General features: G+C 37.0%; 1 protein-coding gene and 1 long non-coding RNA gene across 3 annotated transcripts in view; one reads left to right on the forward strand and one right to left on the reverse strand.

Annotated features, from left to right (window-relative positions):
- LOC143368081 (uncharacterized) overlaps positions 1-21,734 on the reverse strand; it is a 252,336-nt gene that overhangs the window by 11,394 nt on the left and 219,208 nt on the right. The gene's annotated exons all lie outside the window — the stretch shown is intronic.
- The window catches only part of Gw (trinucleotide repeat containing adaptor protein gawky), a 151,029-nt gene that overhangs the window by 3,371 nt on the left and 125,924 nt on the right, over positions 1-21,734 (forward strand). The window contains exons 2-4 of the mRNA XM_076810324.1: positions 8,594-8,643; positions 9,222-9,334; positions 18,923-19,100. Coding sequence (XP_076666439.1) covers positions 9,266-9,334; positions 18,923-19,100 — 247 coding nt within the window. The 5' untranslated portion in view covers positions 8,594-8,643; positions 9,222-9,265. The remainder of the gene's footprint in view (positions 1-8,593; positions 8,644-9,221; positions 9,335-18,922; positions 19,101-21,734) is intronic.

A 21,734-nucleotide genomic window follows, 5' to 3' on the forward strand; every position in this document is an offset into this window, starting at 1 on the left:
CCTGACGATGCGTCCAGTCCCGTATGGGGGGACCCTAACTTAATGAAAATCACGGGCGATTTGGTCGTGAGTGGAATTTGCCCTATATGTATGCTAATAATCATTGGCACTTTTTTAATGTCAGTTTATTTTTTATAAATTAAATTCAGCTGTGCTTTATGCACGGCTACCAATCTAAAAAGATTACTTGAAATTTTAATTTTAATGTTACTATGCTTTTGCGACATTCTTCAGAGGAGCAAGTATAAATGAAAGTAAATATTATTACTTAATAAGTAAATTTCATGAAATTTTTACACTTTCTTGCATTCATGAAAGTATCTTTAACCCTTCGGTGGGCGCGCTCTTCAGACTTGCATGAGTGGGCGCGTTGCGGCTTTTACACCGCAATCGGAGTTCACGTTCTTACAGAAGAAAATCGAAACTACATTAGTTGCTTAATAGTATTTTATTCAATGAACATAGAATATTAACCCTTAACTGGTATCCTGGGGTCAGTCATGACCCCAAGCACGCAAGGTTCGCTGAAAAATATTTGGTTGTCTAAGTTTGTAAACTGAATTTCTAATTAATTTGATCATAATAGTTTAACTTTCTACGTATCTATTATTTTATACATTACCTACGAACAAAATAGGTATTCATAGAGGTTGATCTAATGTCGACTTTACAAATTTCTGTGTCCTTTTTTATTTGGGGTCTGCCACGACCCCAAGATAACAGTTACGTTTGAAAAAACAGTATACCAGTTAAGGGTTAATGGCGACGAAGATAACAAACAGAAATTTAGTCCACATCCATCTGCTGCTCGCTTTCACAGTTTACACAGTTTGTAATTATGTGACCGTGCTTCTTGCACACATTTCTACATTTTTGACACATTGTTTTTGTTCTGTTATTTTTATGACTGCCACAAACATAACAAATCCAAGTAATGAAAAGCAATCAGAGACGAACACCTGAAAACCTTATATCTTTGAGGGGTGGTTTCACCCCTAAATATGAAAACGGGCCGCTATAAAAAAGCACGTTTATCTTAGTTTTTGGTCCTATAAAACATATCCAATGCTCAAAGCAATCGGAGGCGGACACCTGGGAAACTCTTTGTGATGATGCAAAAATGTCCGCTGGAAGAATCCTTAACTGGATATGGATCCAGTTTGAACACTACATATGGTACAATACGAAATGTGAAATTTGCGGCTAACTGCCGCTGGCGCACCCACCCAAGGGTTGAGTAAAAAGTTTCATTATGTTCAGGATGTCGTTTAAAAAAATCTTAACCATTTTATTTCATACTACACTTTTATCAGTTCTTATCCGAAGATTATATACAAACGTATAGTACATATAATGTGTAGATATTTGTTTTCATATTTTGTGCAGCAGTTTCCTCTAATGTATCAGGTCTCTAACATATGTTCTTTTGGTTTTTTTAAGGCTCCTCATACTTCTGCCATAAGTACTTCTTTTTCCTCGCTCACTTCTCACGCAGTTTCGTGAAATCAACTTTCATTTTAGTAGATTAATTGTGTTTAAGATAAATTGTGGATTATAGGAATATCCCTTATGATGTAAGCATCTTAAATATTTTTATTCTGGATGATATGAAGCAGAGAGTGGCGGGAAGCAATCTTTGTTCCAAAGGGATATATTATGTCTTGACAAAAATGAAACGTTTTCTAAGGTGATGGTTTTTGATACGGTAGGGTGGGGCTAAAAGTCCGCTTTTCATACAAACCTATGTAAAAGTTAGTAATAACAGTCTAGAGATATCTGGTGTTATTTTGTATAAACTATAACTATTATGTTTTACGTTCACGAAGTTAGTTTGTTGATATTGTTATTTTCTGTTGAGTTATACCACAAAATGTTTGTCAATGCAAAATGAACTTCTTGCCCCACGCACGGGGCAAAAAGTCCCTAATGCCTTTTCGTGTAATATTAAACTAAATAACTAAAAAACTGTTTTCAAAACAACAAATATTTATTAAACTAATTCTTTTTGGTACCTATAGGTACAATATTGAAGCGAAAGCATGACTTCTTTAACAAAAAATCTTTAACAAAACAAAAACACTATTTAAAGACTTTGGCATCACTTCTTTATACTTTGGCCATCTTATTATGAAAACAAATAATAAAATATATGTTTTCAATCTGAGGGACTTTTTACCCCAATGGTACCTCTATAGTTTCTGCGATATATACGTTAGAAAATATTATCATTCAACAATAAACAATATCATGCACACATTACTAAAGGAACATACAATCTTAACGTACTTGGCTGATACGCTTTTAAACTGTGGTTTACTTTGTATGAAACAATAAAGACGACGTGTTTCTTTTGGTTTTCGTTACGTAAAATAACGAAGGCGTTGTGTAATTTGCACGAACGTCCAGGAGCGACTGGCGACTCTTTGGTCACCTCCGTTTCTTCTCGCCTTTTACATAGTATACTGCGAAACTCAATACATTGCTTAGAAATAGAGATTTTGTATTCGGGACTTTTAACCCCACTCTACCCTATTTCATGGTTATCAGACTATTTTTATTGACGTAATGTTGTAGTTGATGTCATCGCAAATTCAATGACTTACATGCAGCAGGAACATTAGGTGACTTTTCTCAAAAACAGAAATTTTTGTATGTACCTATTTAGATGCATTTATGAAACAAATTATTTTTTTACGACTATCTATTGTTTACCATATTGTTGATGGTGTTTCTAATGTTTGATGCCAGACTTATTTTATTTATTTCATTTATTCTTTTACTTCTTACATTGAAATATATATGAAAATGAGTGATCCTCACTTTGAGCACTAAAAAATTAAATTGGCAGTGAAGTCGTACAGAGTGTCCCATAATATGTGGCTTTAACTTCAGGGACGAATTCAGCACTTGAAAATATGATTCAGTAAAGTTCATATAAACATGAGCCCTATCTAATCCTTGGCTTAAAGATGAGAGAATTTTAATAATACTTTTGAAGAGCAATGTTAGGCCTCCTACTTTCGTTTAACTGTTTATAATAATAATGGTTTGCAATAAAAATGATGCTCAGTGTTTTACATACAAATTTTGAACTATTTTGTTCACACTCTCCGTAAGCCTCCGCTCCCTGGATTTACTTCCATTGAATTTTTACTTACGCATTTAAAATCTTGTTTCCAGAAATACGTAGTTATAGAATTGTACAAGGTTTCTAGCAAATGCAACTAACATTGACATGCAAGATAGTCACTATTTTAAGTCTCTCCTGTGAAGACTGGTTGACACAACACAAAACTTGGTACACCTTGTTAACAAGGTCAAATAGGACATATATTTATATGAACCTTTCTGGTCGTTTCCAAGTGTTAATTTTGTTCTTGCATTGGGTCGCACATATCATAGGACACCCTGTATAAGAGTTGAATACTACTATGTACTATTTCTAACTTATTTTTCAACTTACAAGGGGAGGACATCATGTGGTAGACACCGATTTTGATGAGCCTTGGCACGATGGATCTATGTCGAAAATAAGTAAACAGGTGTCCGAGCGTTTCAGCCAATAGGCCTTAATAATAGAGATATTTACATGTAAATTATTAAAAATTTCATAGTGGCCGTGGGGTTTTAGTGGGTAAAAGTCCCACACTACCCTGGCGCCCGCGGGATATGTCTTTCTGGAGGCGTCGGGGTGCCTTTTGCAGATGTCTCCACGTTAAAAAAAAAATATAAATTATTTTTTTTTATAAATTTTTTTTTTTAACTTGTGGAAATCTTAAAAATGCAGCTCGACTCCTTCAGAGGGGAATCCCCCGGGAGCGCCAGGGTAGTTTCGGATTTTTACCCATTAAAACCCCACGGCCACTATGAAATTTTTAATAATTTACATGTAAATATCTCTATTATTAAGGCCCATTGGCAGAAACGCTCGGCCACCTATTTACTTATTTTCAACATACAGGGTGTCCCACTAAGGAGTGGACAGCGCGATATCTCTTAAAGTATTGTCGATAAAAATATAAAAAAAATAGGGAATTGCATGGTTCGAGGGGGCCCATTTATTAGCGCGAACGAATTTTGTTTTTGATTATTATTTTAAAAGACACGATGGTCAAGTTCGGTTTTTCAAATGGAACTATTTTTTTTGAAGACCTGAGTTGATAGTGCGTTCCAAGACAAATTCAATAAGCTTTAATGTATACACTTTATTTCCACTGGTTTTTAAGATATTGCGCTTGCAAATTTACTGATTTTCACTGCAAGAAACCCCTCTGGAATGGCAAAAACCGGGGGCGGTCTTACTGGCGCCACGGGTGGCACTGCCTGTTGAAATGGATACTTACCTGCCAAAGGTCTACGCCAGAAATGGCAGGCCCAAAGGCTGGACAATTCTTTTCTTTTGACACAATCTGCTCCCTATGGTTGAAATTTAGTCTAGCAACTTTCACTCCTCCTAACCTAACCAATCCAACTTGCATCCCTCCCAAAAGAACCGGCCATCCGAGCGTAGAAGCAAGTGCGAAATAAAAGTAACGATGCGCTTCTCGATACCGCAGATGTACCTACCTAAGTAGCATTTCTGATGGAAAAGAATTGTCCAGCTTTTGGGCCTGCGAACCCTGTCGTAGACCTTTGGCAGGTAGGTATCAGTTTCAACAGGCAATGCCACCCGTAGCGCCAGTAAGACCGACCCCGGTCCTTCCTATTCCAGAGGGTTTTCTTCCAGTGAAAATCAGTAATTTTGCAAGCGCAATATCTTAAAAACCAGTGGAAATAAAGTGTATACATTAAAGCTTATTGAATTTGTCTTGGAACGCACTATCAACTCAGGTCTTCAAAAAAAATAGTTCCATTTGAAAAACCGAACTTGACCATCGTATCTTTTAAAATAATAATCGAAAACAAAATTCGTTCGCGCTAATAAATGGGCCCCCTCGAACCATGCAATTCCCTATTTTTTTTATATTTTTATCGACAATACTTTAAGAGATATCGCGCTGTCCACTCCTTAGTGGGACACCCTGTAGATCCATCGTGCCAAGGCTCATCAAAGTCGGTGTCTACCACATGGTGTCCTCCCCTTGTTCAAACATGTCATGTTGCAGTAGGTTATTGTGTTTGGCCCCGGGTCATCTACAATACTGTATCAGCAAACATCGCAGAAAAAGAAATTGGATAAACTTGAAATCTTGGAAAGTATAATTTTGGAAGAAATCTGTGTAACAGTCATAACAGTTCTTTGAAACTTCTTTAAACAAATATATTCCTTGTGGAATACTTTGTACCGTTAAAAACGATGGAAATATTTACGTTAGTCATGTCGAATGGGATATTCTGTATGCAATCCTTACTAATATATAAATATGAAACGTTGCCTGTTTGTGTGTCCTTCTTTCACGCCTAAACGGTACAATGGTTTCAATGAAATTTTGAGTATACCTTACATACATCCTAGATTAAATTATAGGCCATTTATGTTTTTTATTTAGGCTTTTTTATTTTGGAAATATTATAAATAATTCCCGGGTGAAACCGGGTAACGGGTCAGCTAGTAATACTTGTTGAGGATAATGAGAAATTTGTAATCTATAGTTCCATTAGATTGAATTCTGTTTATGCACGAATTAGTATTTTTGTCAGGCAATGCGAAGTCTCGAAAAATTGATTAATTTAACTAAATTTCTGATCAGTGTTTACAGATTTTAGTTTGCACGTTTAAAATCTTTTCATATTTGTTTTATATCATTCATTATATACGTAGTTTTTATCATTGGAAACATTTTTAAATATCATTAAATATTTAGCTAAATAAAAAGAAATTGACATGATGAACATTAAATTATTAACGACTATAATTTTGTTAGGATTCAGGACTATTTACATACAAGCTTATTATATTGAATTTTTTTAAAGTGAAAATACTTAAAGGATCGAAAAAACAGATAATTTAATTTTAAAATCTGTAAGTTCTGATATCTATAGTCTCCTAATAAAGTAGTTCTCAACAATAGTATTGTACAATGTATAGTATTGTATTATAATACAATCATATATATATATATTGAAAGTAGGTATACCAACAAAATTGTTGAACACAGAGTCACGCATAACCGCGGTATCTACAGATTCCTTTACTGTTAGGTACATTTGCATAAAAGAAATTCTTTAAGTCAGAGATTTGAACAACTATAAGTATAAGTAGTTTTTGTGTTTTAACCTTTAGAGGGCCGGGATTTTTTTCATTGAAATTGTAAATTTTATTTACTTAAAATTTATCCATATATACCACCAAAATGGCCGGCAAAGTACCCAAATTCTTAGGTGGCCAATATAGTATAGTCCGGTCGCGAACGGTATGGCATATACTGGAATTCTTTAAATTTGAACTTTAATGTTCCTAAGGCTTTTTGATATCGCTAATCTAATTCTAAGGTCAGAGTATCGAAATTTTACACAGAAACAGTGTTGCCAACCTAAACAAGCCTAAATGAATAACAGCAGTTTCATTCATATATTATTCTTTCCTTTGGCGTTAGCCAGAGCTAACGACGTGGACGTAGAAAGTTTTGTAGCTCTTTTTCTGTTTTTGGGGTTTTTTGTGTTATTTTTGAATTTGTTTTTTTTTAGTTTTCTGATTTTACTATTTATTATGCGAGCTGCAATCGTGCAACTCACTAATTTCACACGTTTCGTTAAGGGGACCGTTTGTCCCCCGAGAGGCGTCTCCTTAATGGGACAAATCTGTATACACTATGTATGCATTTTTATACAGGGTGTCCTAATAGGTTGGTGCCAAATTGATACATCATATTCAGAAAGTCACATAGTTCAGAAAAAATCATGTGAATCTATATCCAGAAATGATTTATTAAGTAGTTATAAGATAGCAAAGATTCGTTACCCGTTAAGCGAAGTTGTACAATGCTTCTCCGTTTTATGGCCCTGTAGAGTTACTAATTGATAAATTGATTGAGCCAGAAAGTCTTTTCGGCTCTCCATTCATTCTCATTCGTTGCGGCACTAACAGAAGTGGAGGGGATGGCGATCACCTCATTTCGAGCCAGAGACGGCATCCTTCTTTCGAGACATTACTGTATATATCATATTAACTTTACTACTCGGCTTCGCCCGAAATTTACATTCTGATTTTATAATTTTTTTTGTTAGAAATGGCCACATTCATCTGCATTATAGTCGAATTAAGGAAAGAAGGCACCTGGGCGGCCCGTAGGCCGGCGCGCGTGGCTCGGGAGAGGCCCAATGCCTGCTCCGTACTTCGTGCGACGTTGCCACGTTGTGTAGCAGATCGGACGTCTCTTTCTATCTTTAAGCGCAACTGTGTCTCTCTCACTCGCTCGATAAAACAGATTCCTTCATCTACAAGTCATTCCACGCCAAATAGATCGCATTTTTAGAGACTGATCAGAATGCAATATGTATTTTGTGAATCACGTGAAATTATGGAAAGGTTTGAGTCATTGTTTAACAGGTTTTGAACTTGGTTACAAAATATAGAGTTAATGAAATTCTTCATCGGTTAATAACAGCTCATGCTGACGTTAATTTTCAAAATTCCATTCTCGAAAGCAGAATATTTCGTACGTGAAATTTGCAAAATAAAACTTTGGTTATAATTTTCAAAATTACAAAATTAATTTTTCAGTATTAAAAATGAGTATTAGAATAGCCCGCAATTTCGAGATTAAAATGAAAAAAGAATGAATTCAACACGATTAAAAGTTTCCGAGATAAAAATTCACAGGTACAGCTCGGTTTCATGAAAATAGGCAAAAATTTAACAAATTCAAAACCAGCAAAGTGATGACTAAAATCTCTTCCTATGTAATATTTCAGTTTGAACAAAATCCCTGACATCGAGTGCAAAAAGTGATCGATTTGCCGTGGAATAACGCTAAATAGAATAAGAATCCTATGAGCCTGTATTCCTCGACTTGTCCTCCATTCATTCTGCATGGCGCGTGCCAATAAGATTCGACACTCTGTCAAATCTCTATGAGAAGGACGGTAGGTTCGCCCTCTGGAAGAGGATAGCCATATACACCCGACAAGGATTACAATTACTCTAGGCCCACAGCTAAGTAGTCGAAAGTCATTGGCCAAGGCGTAAGGAGCCGCGTAGGGGAAGCACCAATCACGAGCCTGGAGTAGCGGCAACGTCGCAAATTCTGGCCCCGGTCCCAAGGTTCCTTCTTTCGTTAATTCGACTATAGTCACGCATAATGAGCTGAGGCACATTTTTCGTGATCTCAGAGTTTATCGTTCGAAAGTTTTTAGGCGACGGACAGATACACAAACATATAGAAGCTTTCTGCTTTATATATTAAGATTATATATTAATTTATTATTTACGACTAATAATTTTACATTTCTCTGTTGAGCATTAAATGACTATTAATTTTACTTAACTCTCAGCATGATCAATTTCTAGAAAAATGCATTTTATTTCAGTGGTTGTAAATAGTGAGAAATTCAAACTTGCGACAATATATGAATGATACTGATAATTATGATGAAATAATAAATAACCAGGAAAAAATAGATCAATGTAATGCAATGTGATTTTGTGTTATAGATTTCCACTGGCATGGAGCTAGGAGCACATTGATAGTGATAGTCTGCAAGGTTGGTACTACTTAGTTTTGTAATATCTAGAATTTTTACAACTTGATTTAAGTTTGAAAGCACACTTTTTTTATAATTAATTTATTTTCTACTGTATACTATACAAGGCTACTAGCCTTCTATGAATTATTCTTTTGTATCTGCGTTGTTTTGCAAGTCGCGTTAAATGCAAAAATAACCAATCACAATATGAATTATTTGTGCTTGTGCATTGCATTATACTAAAAGAGAATTGTAGTTTGTCGCAATATATTACATGGCTATTTTTTATCCTTCCTAACTTAGCAACAAAGTATTTATTTTTCATAAATAAATAGTGTCATGTATTTGAGGAAGCCGTAAATATTTCGTTAATTAAATGAAATAATAAATGAAACAGAGCATACAGTGTCGTGTCACTGAAGAGAAGCAGTATTTAATTTGACGCCATATGGCGTCATTCGTCAATAAGACGTTAAAATATGATCGAAATATCTAATAATTAAATACTTTTAGTCTATTTTTAATCCCTATTTTTATTTTGTAACAGTAATGGATGATTATTAATAGGTTACCATATGTTTTTATTTTCATTTTAGATCTTGGTTTCTATGCATTGCCTGCCAAAGAAGAACTGAGCCCAATGTTTCCACACAATTCTAGTTCACATGAGATTTCTACAGAAACAAATGCCTTCGTACAAAATTCCATGGTGAGTTTCAATTATTATTCTAAATAGTTTTCTTTTATTCGTCGGTCTTGAAATTTTATGCACTTTCAATTATTATTTAGTTATTTACGTAATTATATATATTAAATAACATCATCGAAATAAATATGAAGTATATATAATGATAACGTCGAAAAATATAACATTGTATATCATTGTATTTGATTCTTTTATGAAACTCCAAATAAGTAAAAAAAAAAAGAAATAGAATGGTTTTTGGAGTATGCGTATAATTTTTTTTAATCAAAAATTCGTTTCGAAGATGTATTTCTATTCAAAATTATAAATAAGTTGAAAGATCTGCTTCATAAAATGTCACTAAAGTTTTAAGTAGTTATTGTAAGGTATTTCAAAATGGTAAATTGTTTAAACGAGTAGCAGATATGTTGGAAATAATGAATTTGGAGATATACTTTAGTGTCAATAATGTAAGTGCTACAGTAAACTCTCGCTATAGGCATGCGCTCGTGGCTGGCGGCGACGCTCAACGTATAGCGTCGGCGATTCCGAGACGGCCTTGGTGCGAGAGAGAAACAGCGCAGACACATGAAAGATGAAGCGAGACAAAGTATCATGCTTTCTCTCTTTCGTAGCCAACGGTAACGTCGCGTCGTATCACTCTTTCGTCCCCTCTCGCTCGCTCTCGGGTTCTCTCACTCTCGACACACATTGAACGCATAGTTGAAATGCGCTAATAGCGAGAGTTTACTGTATGTCAACGTATTTATTTTTTATACATTACATATATTTTTATGTTTCTCTGGTTTCATTAAGTGAAAAGTTTATCAGATCAAGGTTGTATTATGTATGATTATTGTATTGAAAGCAAAGGTTGTTAATAAAAATTTTCCTAATTTCAAACGATTTAATTGGTTCAACTTTCATGTAAATACACTCAGGTGCAAAAAATGTGAAGCATTAGGTACTAAAAGGAGCGGTTTGTGATTCGAATACTAAAATGTAAATGTACACGGCCGTTCATAGATATCACGATAGCTGTTGCATTTGCACAAACTGTGAGTTCTTTAATAAATTAACGCTTTTCACAATGATTCCACAACAGTAGATACCCTAATACTTATGAACGGCGGTGTAGGTCCTGTTTTGTATATCTTTCTATACAGGGTGATTCGCCTAACTTGACAACTTGAAATCAGTCTTACACTATTGTACGAAAAAGTGTATGAAGTAAAAGTTGTATGATTTCAAGGGGGCCATACATTAGAATAATTGTTTTTTTCTACATACAGTTTTGGGAGTTACCTTGATTTTTCAACCGGGATACAGTATATTTATCTATGAAAATGAAAAGAACATTAAAAATTGAGTAAATAAGTATTAAGGCATAATACAGATTTGTCCCGTTAAGGAGATGCCGTTCGGTGGACAAACCTCTCTCTTAATGAAACGCTCTGCTATTCGGCTCGTTTTTCGTTTATACCAGCGCCGTTCAGCCTATGGTTTGGTGGGCAAGGGCGCCCGCCACTGCCCAGGGCTAACGCTGTGGGCAAAGCTCCGGGCAGTAACATCAGCTATCGTTACAGCGGAGTGGGGAGGAACGGTTGTACAGGCTCGTAGATGCGTAGGCAGGCATGTGTTAGTAGGTTCATTCAAATACTGTTGAGTTGACGCAACGGTCCTTGTTCATCCTGGCATTTGTACCGTATTGCCCGGTGTGGCGTGTCATACTCGCCGCTGGCTCGTGTCTGCCCCGGGCTATTTGATCTGTTCCCCATACGGGGATACAACTCCTGAACGGCGCTGGTCTGTACCGGGAGTGTCGAACTTTCCCACTCCGAGAGCCGCACGAGTCGGGCCCCCGGTCAGCCGGTTCCCCCACTTATTTTTCTTCAGGCGTTGCACGAGACCCGGCAGGGAGACAGTGTGGCACCCGGAGGAGAAATTCATCAGAGTGAAGTAGGTGGGGGGGGGGGGGGGGCCTTCTCCTATGGCTCTACGGAGCAGGCGGTTCGACACCCCTGGTCTGTACGATGCCGTCTACACGATGGTCTATACGATGTCATCAGCACCCTCCGTGAACACTTTTCAATTTTTGAAAAGTGGGATACGATTGTCCACGATCTGGCCACGTTTTCCCACCCAATGATTTCGTTTGTCCACCCTCCAGAGCCGAATTATTAATAAAAATCGCGAAAAAGAAGGGCATGGTTGAACCGACTACATTTAAGTTCGTTTTTTCTGAATAAATTATCAAAATCGTTTGCCCGACGATAAATTTCGTTAGTCTAGATGTAGAAGACGTTTGTCCACCCCATGATTTCGTTTGCCCACCCTGCAGAATCGAATTATTAATTATTTCTAATATAAAAGTTTAATGTATCTGATGACAATTTCCCCACACATTCGGTTCAACCGGGCCCTTCTTTTTCGTGATTTTTATGAATAATTCGGCTCTGGAGGATGGGCAAACGTGGCCAGATCGTGGACAATCGTATCCTACTTTTCAAAAATTGAAAAGTGTTGATGGAGGGTGCTGATGACAATTTTTTTTAATTTGTTCATAACTTTTTTTTGAGGAGTGAGCAAACGAAAAATTTTATTGGGCAAACGTGAGCAAACGATGGACAAACAAATGCCGTCGAGTTTTTCTAAAAAATCGCTTTTGGGGGTGCTATCTTCACAGACCTGCCGCGGTGACTACAAAAGAAGTATGTAGCGAGGATAGAAATGTTCTCTTAACCGAACGGAGGATCCGTCCCCATAATAGGACAACACTGTATGTCTAAATTGGGTATTTATTGAGAAATTTACGATCAAAATTGTATTGGAAAATTTGGTTGAATCACCTTGTATGTCCTTGTAATTGCATGGTGCTTTCAGGATATGAAGAAAATGATTTCTGCCCCCTAATAATCACGTATCGACTTTTACTTGTAGCTTTAATCCCAGGCTGATTATATTGTGGATGCAGACGGTCCTGGTAATTCGTTTCGGGCAACCGTAAGGAACTCCTTCATAGGCGCCTTCTAACTTCATGCTACAAGCGATGCGCACACATCTCCCACTCTTTTTGTGCTTTCTGTGTTTGTAAGGTATCTGGGAAGGAGCTCTTTCGCCGTACACATACGGTTGCGTAGAACGAATCATCAAGACGCAGTATATAGGGCATTTGGAAACAGGTGTCAGAAACTTTAAGAGGTGGTTTTACATGTTAAAATCAGACGAAAATCATGAATGATGAAATTGCGTTCGAGGCTTCGTTTCGGAGTATTTAATTATTGAATATACGCGTTAAAAACGCCTGACGCAAATACTTGCGAGCAAAGGACCCGAAGTGTGACGCTGATTTTTTGTTGATCTTTTGTACATCGATAGTGCTTAAAATACTGAAGCCAATGGTACATGGTTTCGGGCGTAAACTTTTTGCGCGCGGGATTTAGATTCGCTGCAACTCCGTTTATATTTATTTTTTGTCTCATTTTTTTTTTACAATGCATACTAAACCATACGACTTTTCATTTTATACAATAATTTAAAATCATTTACACTTATTATATGATACTTCAAATTAACAATTGATCTCACATAATATTTTATTAAATGTATCATGATACGTATCATAGAAACATGTGAAACAAATACTTTAAACACCACGAACACCGAATTAAAAAACTATTATTACAAATGCATAGCTCTTTCTTTATTTCTTCCGGAAATGCCCTGTGTGCATTTTAGCTTCAATTGGGGAGGTGGGTGGTTTAACCACTGCACCACCACACTTGATTGTTAGAAGTGCTCCCAATAGAATAGATAGAGCATTCGAAACTTTAACGTTAAATACAGCATTCTCTCGATATATTATCGCTTTCCACCTCACGATGAAGACTCGTCGCTATCCTCATCACTTCCTGACTCGCTTTTCATGTCGCCGACGACAAGAATGAGAAAATGAAGTGTGAATGAGAGGGAACCTATCGTTGCGGGGGCCAAGACGCGCGGCTTGACAAAGAGGGCGTTGCTTCTGAAAATCAGCCGAAAAGAGCAGTTAATTCCCGAGCCTGCTTTAGTAGGTGCCGCTGCCATCTAGAAATGCGCGTGTCACCATTTCGATTACGACATAAGTGGGTCTTTTTACGTGGCTACGGCACTGACCTCGACGTGCCTCACCTGGCTAACGCGCGCCGGCAATAATCTAGCAATAATTCCCTCGCGTCAGACGCGTTTTACGCGTAGTTTCAACAATTAATGACTCGCAAACGAAGCTTCAAACGTAATTGCGTCATTCTTGATTTTCACCTTATTTTGGCATGTACAATCACCCCTTATAGTTTCTGACACCTATTGCTGAGCACCCTGTATAAGCAGAACATTTGGTCCATACAGTTTTACAATTTGATATTTTCTATTTAGGGATTACGTAATGTGTTCCGCGCTTTACCATAAAAAACCGCATCTATTCATTGTTTGAGTTAGTGTTTAACAGTTCCTAATAAAGTAAAGGACACGAATTGCTATAACTTCGATTTTGATATGCTTTTTCAGACTGATAGCGTATAGATTCCTGTTGATTCCTGTAAAATATTAGGTATAGATATTAAATAATTTCAAATACGGAAACAGTTAAAGTTACATGTTGTGTAGGTGTACTGTAATATAAACATCGAGTACTGAGGTTGACGTGGTGTAGTTAGAAATGTTTAGACAATAAAAAAAAGTTCGCGAGATCAAATTTCCCTGGATGAAAAATATTTACTTTTTTAAGGCAATTTGGTACATTTATAATTGCAATAATAAGGTGTATGATAAGGATAATAATTAAAAGATGTTGACACCATGAGCATGCAATGAATGCATGTTTGTTATAAATAGGCTTTTTATTTTTTATTTCGCCTGAGAAAGCAACCCAGTGACATTGCCGAATAGTTTCCACGATGAAATTTATTTTATAGTACCTGCACCATGCATTTTGCAACATGATTGATTAAATCAGTACTCTATCTCGTTAAGAATCTATCTTAGTACAATACTTCGACTGGCATTGGCGTGCTTTCAGGTTTTGAAATTTGCATCCTGTGCACGGTTCTAGCGTCCTTTCACGCCGATACTTTTTGAAAAGCATTGAAAGTATTCTTTGAGAAGTGTCATAATGTTTGGTTTGAAAACCAATCGAATTCGAAATTTGCTTTGTACAGTATTTATTTGCTAAGAGCTCGGAGCCGATGGGGAGCATTTAACGTAGAGGGGGCTCGATTCCGAGCGATCGTTTCTCGCTTCTTCCTTGCCGAAGGTGAGAGCGAGTTTAAACGCTCATGCCTGTCGCGCACGAAAAGGGCGGAGTATCGGGCATCCGGAGGACGGAACGAGACAATGTATCAACGCCTCCCCTGTCTCGTACTGTTCCTCACTCGCTTTCAGTCCGTCTGACTCGCCTTTGCAGGACAAGGTTAGCCAGAAGAGGCGGGGATAGCTTCGAGCTCTGAACGTGTAGGCCAACCCGAGCTCTTAGCGAATAAATACTGTACTTATCCGCCTCTGGAACCCCTCACTCGCGCGCAGTCGACCATCATATTTTTCATTAAATATGCAGGAAGGCATATTGCCAATGGATTGGTGAGATTCTTCTGATGAAAATGAATCTAAACTCGACCTCATTCAGACTATTTTTAATTATACAGTATCTTATCGCTATGGGCTTGCGGCTCGGGGTTGGCGATGAGCGCTTAGCGAGTAACGGAGACGATTCCGTGACGTCGATGGCGCGAGTGAGAGAAAACGAGAGCTCGCGGGGGGGGGGGCTGACAGCGAGCCCTCAGCGATATAATGACAGCGAGCCCTCAGCGATATAATGACAGCGACCGCTCGCCCGAATACTAAAGCAAGCCCATAGCGAGAGAATATTGTACATCGAGTGAAAATGAATCTAGGACAGGCCCGCACTCACACAGTGATAGAGGCACGAAGCGCGGCATTCTCATCTATGACACGATGTTCTTTGGCGCGGATCCCAGAGCCCCGCTCACGCGACCGTTTTGTCAGTAATCGACTCGTTTGAATTTCTAAGTACTGATGTAACAAAATTCCTTCGATTTTTACACTATTAATAATGCTAATGCAAAAATGATACGAATGCGAATAGAATATCATGAACAGCGTTACAGAATCGCAATAATAAATATAGTTTTTCTATATCCCTACTAATATATAAAAGTGAAACGTTGTCTGTTTGTTTGTTTGTCCTTTTCTCAATGAAAGATTTGATTCAATGATGATTGATTCCAATGAAATTTTGAGTATACATTACACGCGTCCTAGATTAGATTATAGGCTATTTATACAGAACGTGGGAAACATCTTAATACATAAAGCAGAAAGTTTATATGTTCGTGTGTTTGTATGTCACCTAAAAACTCGAACAGTAAATTCTGGTGTCACGAAATGTACTTCCTCTCATTATGCCTGGATAATCCAGATAAATGTGAATATTTTCACAAAAAAAAATCAGAATCATAATAATTCCTATAAATAATTCCCAGGTGAAACCGGATAACGGGTCAGCTAGTATCTAATAGTTACATTCATTGCTTCGCAAGATATAATTTCTTTATAGGGAAGACCGGGGCTGGTTGTCTCAAGGGCTGGGTTGACTAATTGTTAATAACTTTGCACCGATATATCTTCTACTGCGGAAATATTTACTGTAAAAAGAAGTCACTTCTACTATGCCATGCATTTATGTCCGACCCCGCGATCGCACGTTTCTTAACAGTTATCAGCGTTTGTCGAAAAATTGACTGCGTAAGTAAATATTTTTTTCATAAAGATTTTATTTTTTCTCGTTCTATATAATTACAATAGAATAAATGTTAAGGGACTATTTTAAAGTTTGTTTATTAGACAATCTATTGACATAGTATTTTTGTTTATACATAAATAATTGAAGGTTATATAGACTACTGAAGTCAAAATGATCGGTCAGAGCTGTTTGACTAATAACGTCAATAAGGTTTAAATTCTTATTTTGTTATTCAGAGAGCGATTTTTATTTTTTGTTTAAATGGCACTATGTTATAAATACATTATAATTTATGTTTAACTTGAAAAATTTTCTGTTCATTATTAAAATATGAATGAAATAAATTACTATTTTATAATGAAACAACTCTTGTGACATTGTGTTATTTTATTACTACTGATATAAGTTGCTAATAACATTTTCTTAACTGATTGCACCTATAATCAACCTACCCCATACTGTAAGTAGTGTAAGTCAACCAAACCCGATCATGGGGCTGATTGACCAGCATGGAAGGTGTTAGAAAAACATTAAAATACCTTAATTGTTGTCACATTGAGTCAACTTTAATAATTTAACCAGATAGCTAAATGTATGCTCTATAAAATATACTAACCGGTTTAATGATATTTCGTCCACATAATTTACAAAAAATCAAAAACTGAAAAACTGGCCTACCAGCCCTGGTCTCCCCTACAACATGTTCGATAGTGGATAGTGGATGTATACAACGGTAATTTCTGTAGAATAAAATACTGAAAGAATGGTGGAAAAGAAATTAATTCGCTTTTAATGTATTTTTCACACTTTCTTGTAAATACTTATATTGTTTTTACATATTAAGTATATATGAGTCTGCATGTACGTTGGTATAGTGTTAGTATTTTGCGTATAAATATAATCATTTTACATTACACACACTATCTAAAGGGGACTAGGTATGCAAGATATTGTGTTATGTGTGCTGAAAAAGGCATTCCGTAGGGCTATTTATTTGTGGTTTATGAATATTGCTCATGATATTAAATTCGCATTAGTATAATTTTCGCATTAACATTATTATCAGCGTAAAAGTCAAAGAAATTGTATTAAAAGAGAAGTCAGAAATGGAATCGAGTCGATTACTGACAGAACTGCGTGTAGCGTTCCGTGGCGCTGTGGTCCTCGCTACAGAACATCGTATGTATCCAGGGTTGCCACCTTATCACTATATACATTCCAGAGTGCCACACATTCCAACCCGAAGATTCAAATATAAACCTGCAGATGGAAAAAGCAAAAAAAAGTTTTGTTCTCGAATATCCGGAAAACATGTGCAATTCTTTTAAGCTCAAACAATTCAGAATTTAAAAGTATCTGTTTTTTTAATTAATAACTTTTATTTATATAATATTGATACCATTGTATAATACCACAATTTCTTATTATCTCATATTTTTCTACAACCCGGAGATTTGTCCAGTAAAACCGGAGCCCGGAAATTTGCTTCAAATCCCGGAGTCTCCGGGCCAAAACCGGAGAGGTGGCAACCCTGTATGTATCATATATAGATGGGAATGTCGCGCTTCGTGCCTCTTCCATTGTATGAGTGCGAGTCTGTACCAGATTCGTTTTCATTCGGTGTACGTAACATACAACTGGTTTCCAGAATCAGAAGTGATATGAATTAGGTCTTATTTGGATTCATTTTTGTTCGGAGAAACCTCGCCTATCCATTTGAACTATTTGAAATACTCTCATGAAGATGTAATAGATAATATGACAGTTTAAATTTTCAGTAGTGTCGGTATCTGTTCAAAACGCCCAAAACACCTGAAAAGGCCTGACTGATTTGAATAGGTATTTTTTAAAACTTAAGTGTTAATATTCATATAGAATGTAAGGCAGCGCTGTCCAAGCCAGGGCTCGCGAGCCCTGTGGGGTTTCCAACTCCCCTCCACATCGCCAGGGATACGCGCGACGCTAAAGAAGCGACTATGGCGCTACACATGACGAGTATTATATTACTGACATACGTCGTCACAGCAAGTCAATGCTACTATTTCCCGTGAACATTGTGTGGGGAAGGAACAGTTGGAAGGGGAAGCAGGCGCGTGAGGGGCCCCATCGCTGGACAGCGCTGATATAAGGCAACGAAATAAAGCATCTTGAAATTCGAATTTTGTGCTTATTTAATATTTTAAGTGGTCGAGACAGAATAGTAAGTAATACCCTGATCCCATTTTTTTCTGATACTAATTTGTTTGGTTTTTGAATTTCTTAAATAATAAATTTAACTATATAAATGTCCTCAAATGAAAAAATTAAGAAAATAAGTGAGCCAGATAATGAGTTACTGTTTATTGTAACATTTATCGGGTGTTTCACTTTTTTCACCTGAGTGTGCATTATTATTATTATTATTATTATTTGTAGTAGTAATAGTAGTAGTAGTAGTAGTAGTAGTAGTAGTAGTAGTAGTAGTGTAGTAGTAGTAGTAAGTAGTAGTAAGTAGTAGTAGTAGTATTCGTACAATAGTAGTAATATCACCATCATCGTTATTCTAATGAGTATTATACCGTGCTTTTTTTACTTCTGATTAATAAAGTATAAAAATTGGTGCAGTGCACTTTAAGAAAAAAAAAGTTAAAAAATTATTGAACTCTCTTAACAAATGAAGTCCATTTACATGCCGAAAGGTTTAAAAATATATCTTGTAACATGGTTTATCTTACGTACTTGATTTAAAAAATTTGAATCTGTGCCAGAAAGATATTTAGCATAGAAATTAAATATGTTTTCTAAGAATTTTTACAGCTATGTTTTGTTTGTTTCAGGGGGATGTAGTAGTATTAGGGAAAAACAGTCCGATAGGGGTGGGGAAGGGAAAAGAATCAGAGAATGCTAGGTACTGTGATATCGAATTCATAAATAACAACACGATGGTAAAACCTATTAGCCATCTTGAAAATACCGTCGCCAATGACTTTTTAACCGTCCTGTCGAGCCAAACTGGTAACTATACATACTTATATTAATTTTCTGTTTTAAAAGTATTTGTGAAAATTACAGTAAAGATAGAATTTGTTTGTGTAATAACTTCACTTTAAGAAATTTAATTTTAAATGAAATTCATCGCAAAAGGAGGTTGCTGGGAATACTGCAAATAAATATGCCGGATCTCTTACAAAGAAACATATTGAATGCGTTCACGCTGAGTATGATGAAAAGACTATATTTAAGATGGAGGTCAGATATATTGGCCGATCTGAAGTTGGTTCGCAAACAGCGATCAAGGAGAAATGGGCCCCTCCAGTCAGCTTTATGCGTGCTTACGGCGTAGCGCGAGAGAAAGAGAGAGAGAGAGAGAGAGAGCGAGAACGTTAAGAAAAAGAGCGTCCGAAGCAGAAATGCGGCATGATGGGAGTTATCCCTCACTCGCACTGCACAGTACAGTAAACACTCGTATTAAACCCGATGAACGGGGCTGGCGGCGGGTGTACCACGCGTTGCGGACACTATTCCGTGCGGCCAATGCCGCGGGTGGGAAAACCAAAAGCGAGCGAGATCGAACGAAACAGTTGACACCAGTGATGCCAGAATCGTGGGACGTGGGACAAATGCTTACCCCCACTATGACCTACCGTCGTCTCCCACTATGGCCAACCGTCGTCCCCCACTTTCTTCCCATCGCACTGCACACAAGCATATCCCTACTGCTGTCCGTGTGCTCGGCAGCCCAACAGGCAGCTTACATGGACAGGAGTAGGGGTATGCTTTGTGTGCAGCGCGATGGGAAGAAAGTGGGGGACGACGGTAGGCCATAGTGGGAGACGGCAGGCCATAGTGGGAGACAACGGTAGGTCATAGTGGGGGTAAGCATCAGGGCCGACGGAATCCATTATGCAAGTTATGCGCCGCATAACGGCGCCAACCGAAGGAGCGTTTAAATAACTACTTATATCGCACGCTTAGTAATAAAAGAATCCAATTCATACATAAAAAAAATGGAAATGTAATTCTTCTTTGTATTGTTTTCCGTAAAGGAAAAACATATTAAAAAGAATACCGGTGCAAAAATTTGGGGGCGCCAAAAATTTTCTTGCATAAGGGCGCCAACCATCCTCGCGCCGGCCCTGGTAAGCATTTGTCACACGTCCCACGATTCTGGCATCACTGGTTGACACGAAGTTGCCGTCGACTCTTTTGTTCCCTCTCGCTCGTTCTTGGGTTCTCCCACTCTGGACCGAAGGATTCCTAGAAATAGCGGGGATAGTCACTGGGCGTACTACGCATGTTAAAAACGGGGCTATAACGAGGATTTACTGTAGTGGTCTGGAGACGCGGCTTTTCGTAGACAAAATTCAAGATTTCATCAGATCATTCTGAAACTTGGTGATCAATGGTTTTTGAGGTTGCTGATTTCGAATCTGACACCAAAAAATCAAAATTCAAGATGGCGGATTCAATGCGGTGATCTCGAAAGCGGTATTTTATAGCCAAAATTAAAAACATCTTCATATCGATGTTTTCCAACTAGAATTGACCCGTCCGAGTCCGCTATTCAAGCGGCATGGCGATATTAAACCCCGCAATGGGGTTGACGGTTGCAGGAGGTAGTAGCCAAAAACAACCAGATGTGTAGCATGTTTAAGCATTTATTTTAAAACCTTTCTCAAAGCTTCAATTGTTAATAAACGTCGCACTATTTATATATGGACTAAAAAATGCTTATGACACAATTAAATACTTGAAATACATCTCCCATGCATAAAACTGTAATACAAACCTGTATTCCGATATCTGTAATGATTGTTAAAAGATTTCGTTTCACTTTTAAATTCATGATTTTGACGTTAGAATGTTATTTTTGGTCACATAATTATCTGCGGTGAGTAATGTGTTTGGATTTCGAAGCTTTAAAGAATGGTCAATTTTTTTAAAATAATAAACTTGAAAAATCGACTTTTGGCCAAGAAAATGCTGCTTTCCAGACCACTATGCACCAACCGGCCAATATATCTAGATCCTGACCGTAATTCACATATCAAATTACACAAAATGGAATTTTTTCTACTTTTGGAGGTTTGTATTATAATTCTACGAAGGGGTCATCAGAATGTGACATTAAAGTTTTATTCTAGCCTGAAGGAAGTACGCAGGAGGGGTGAATGTACTCATCGTGTAACATACAGAAAAGGTTATAATTTTTTAATATTTGAAGATATTTAACTGATTCGTTTTCTGAAAAATTGAAAAAATTAGCGCTTTCAAATGATGTATAGTTTATGTACTTTATGATTACTATTTATTAGTTATATCGATTTTTTATAATCCCTTCTTGAAAAAAATCATAATAATCGCAATACCTCAAAAATGCATAAATGGCTTTTAACAAAAAACTCTTCACGTTCAAATGACATGTTTCCTTAGGGAAATGGGCTATACTTCCGAAAGGGACCGGTGGCCAATCCAGATGCAACTTGGTGGGTATTATGAGAGGTATAGAGGGACCCCAAATATAAAATTTTAGCTTCGGCAATTAATACGTTCAAAAGATACAGGGGTAATTGTGCATAAAAGAAAGGGTACACCTTACCGATTTTTTTTAATCACTTTACCACGGTACCCCCTCTTAACAATATTTCT

The sequence above is a fragment of the Andrena cerasifolii genome, chromosome 4 (assembly GCF_050908995.1).
Source record: "Andrena cerasifolii isolate SP2316 chromosome 4, iyAndCera1_principal, whole genome shotgun sequence".
Lineage (NCBI taxonomy): Eukaryota > Metazoa > Arthropoda > Insecta > Hymenoptera > Andrenidae > Andrena > Andrena cerasifolii.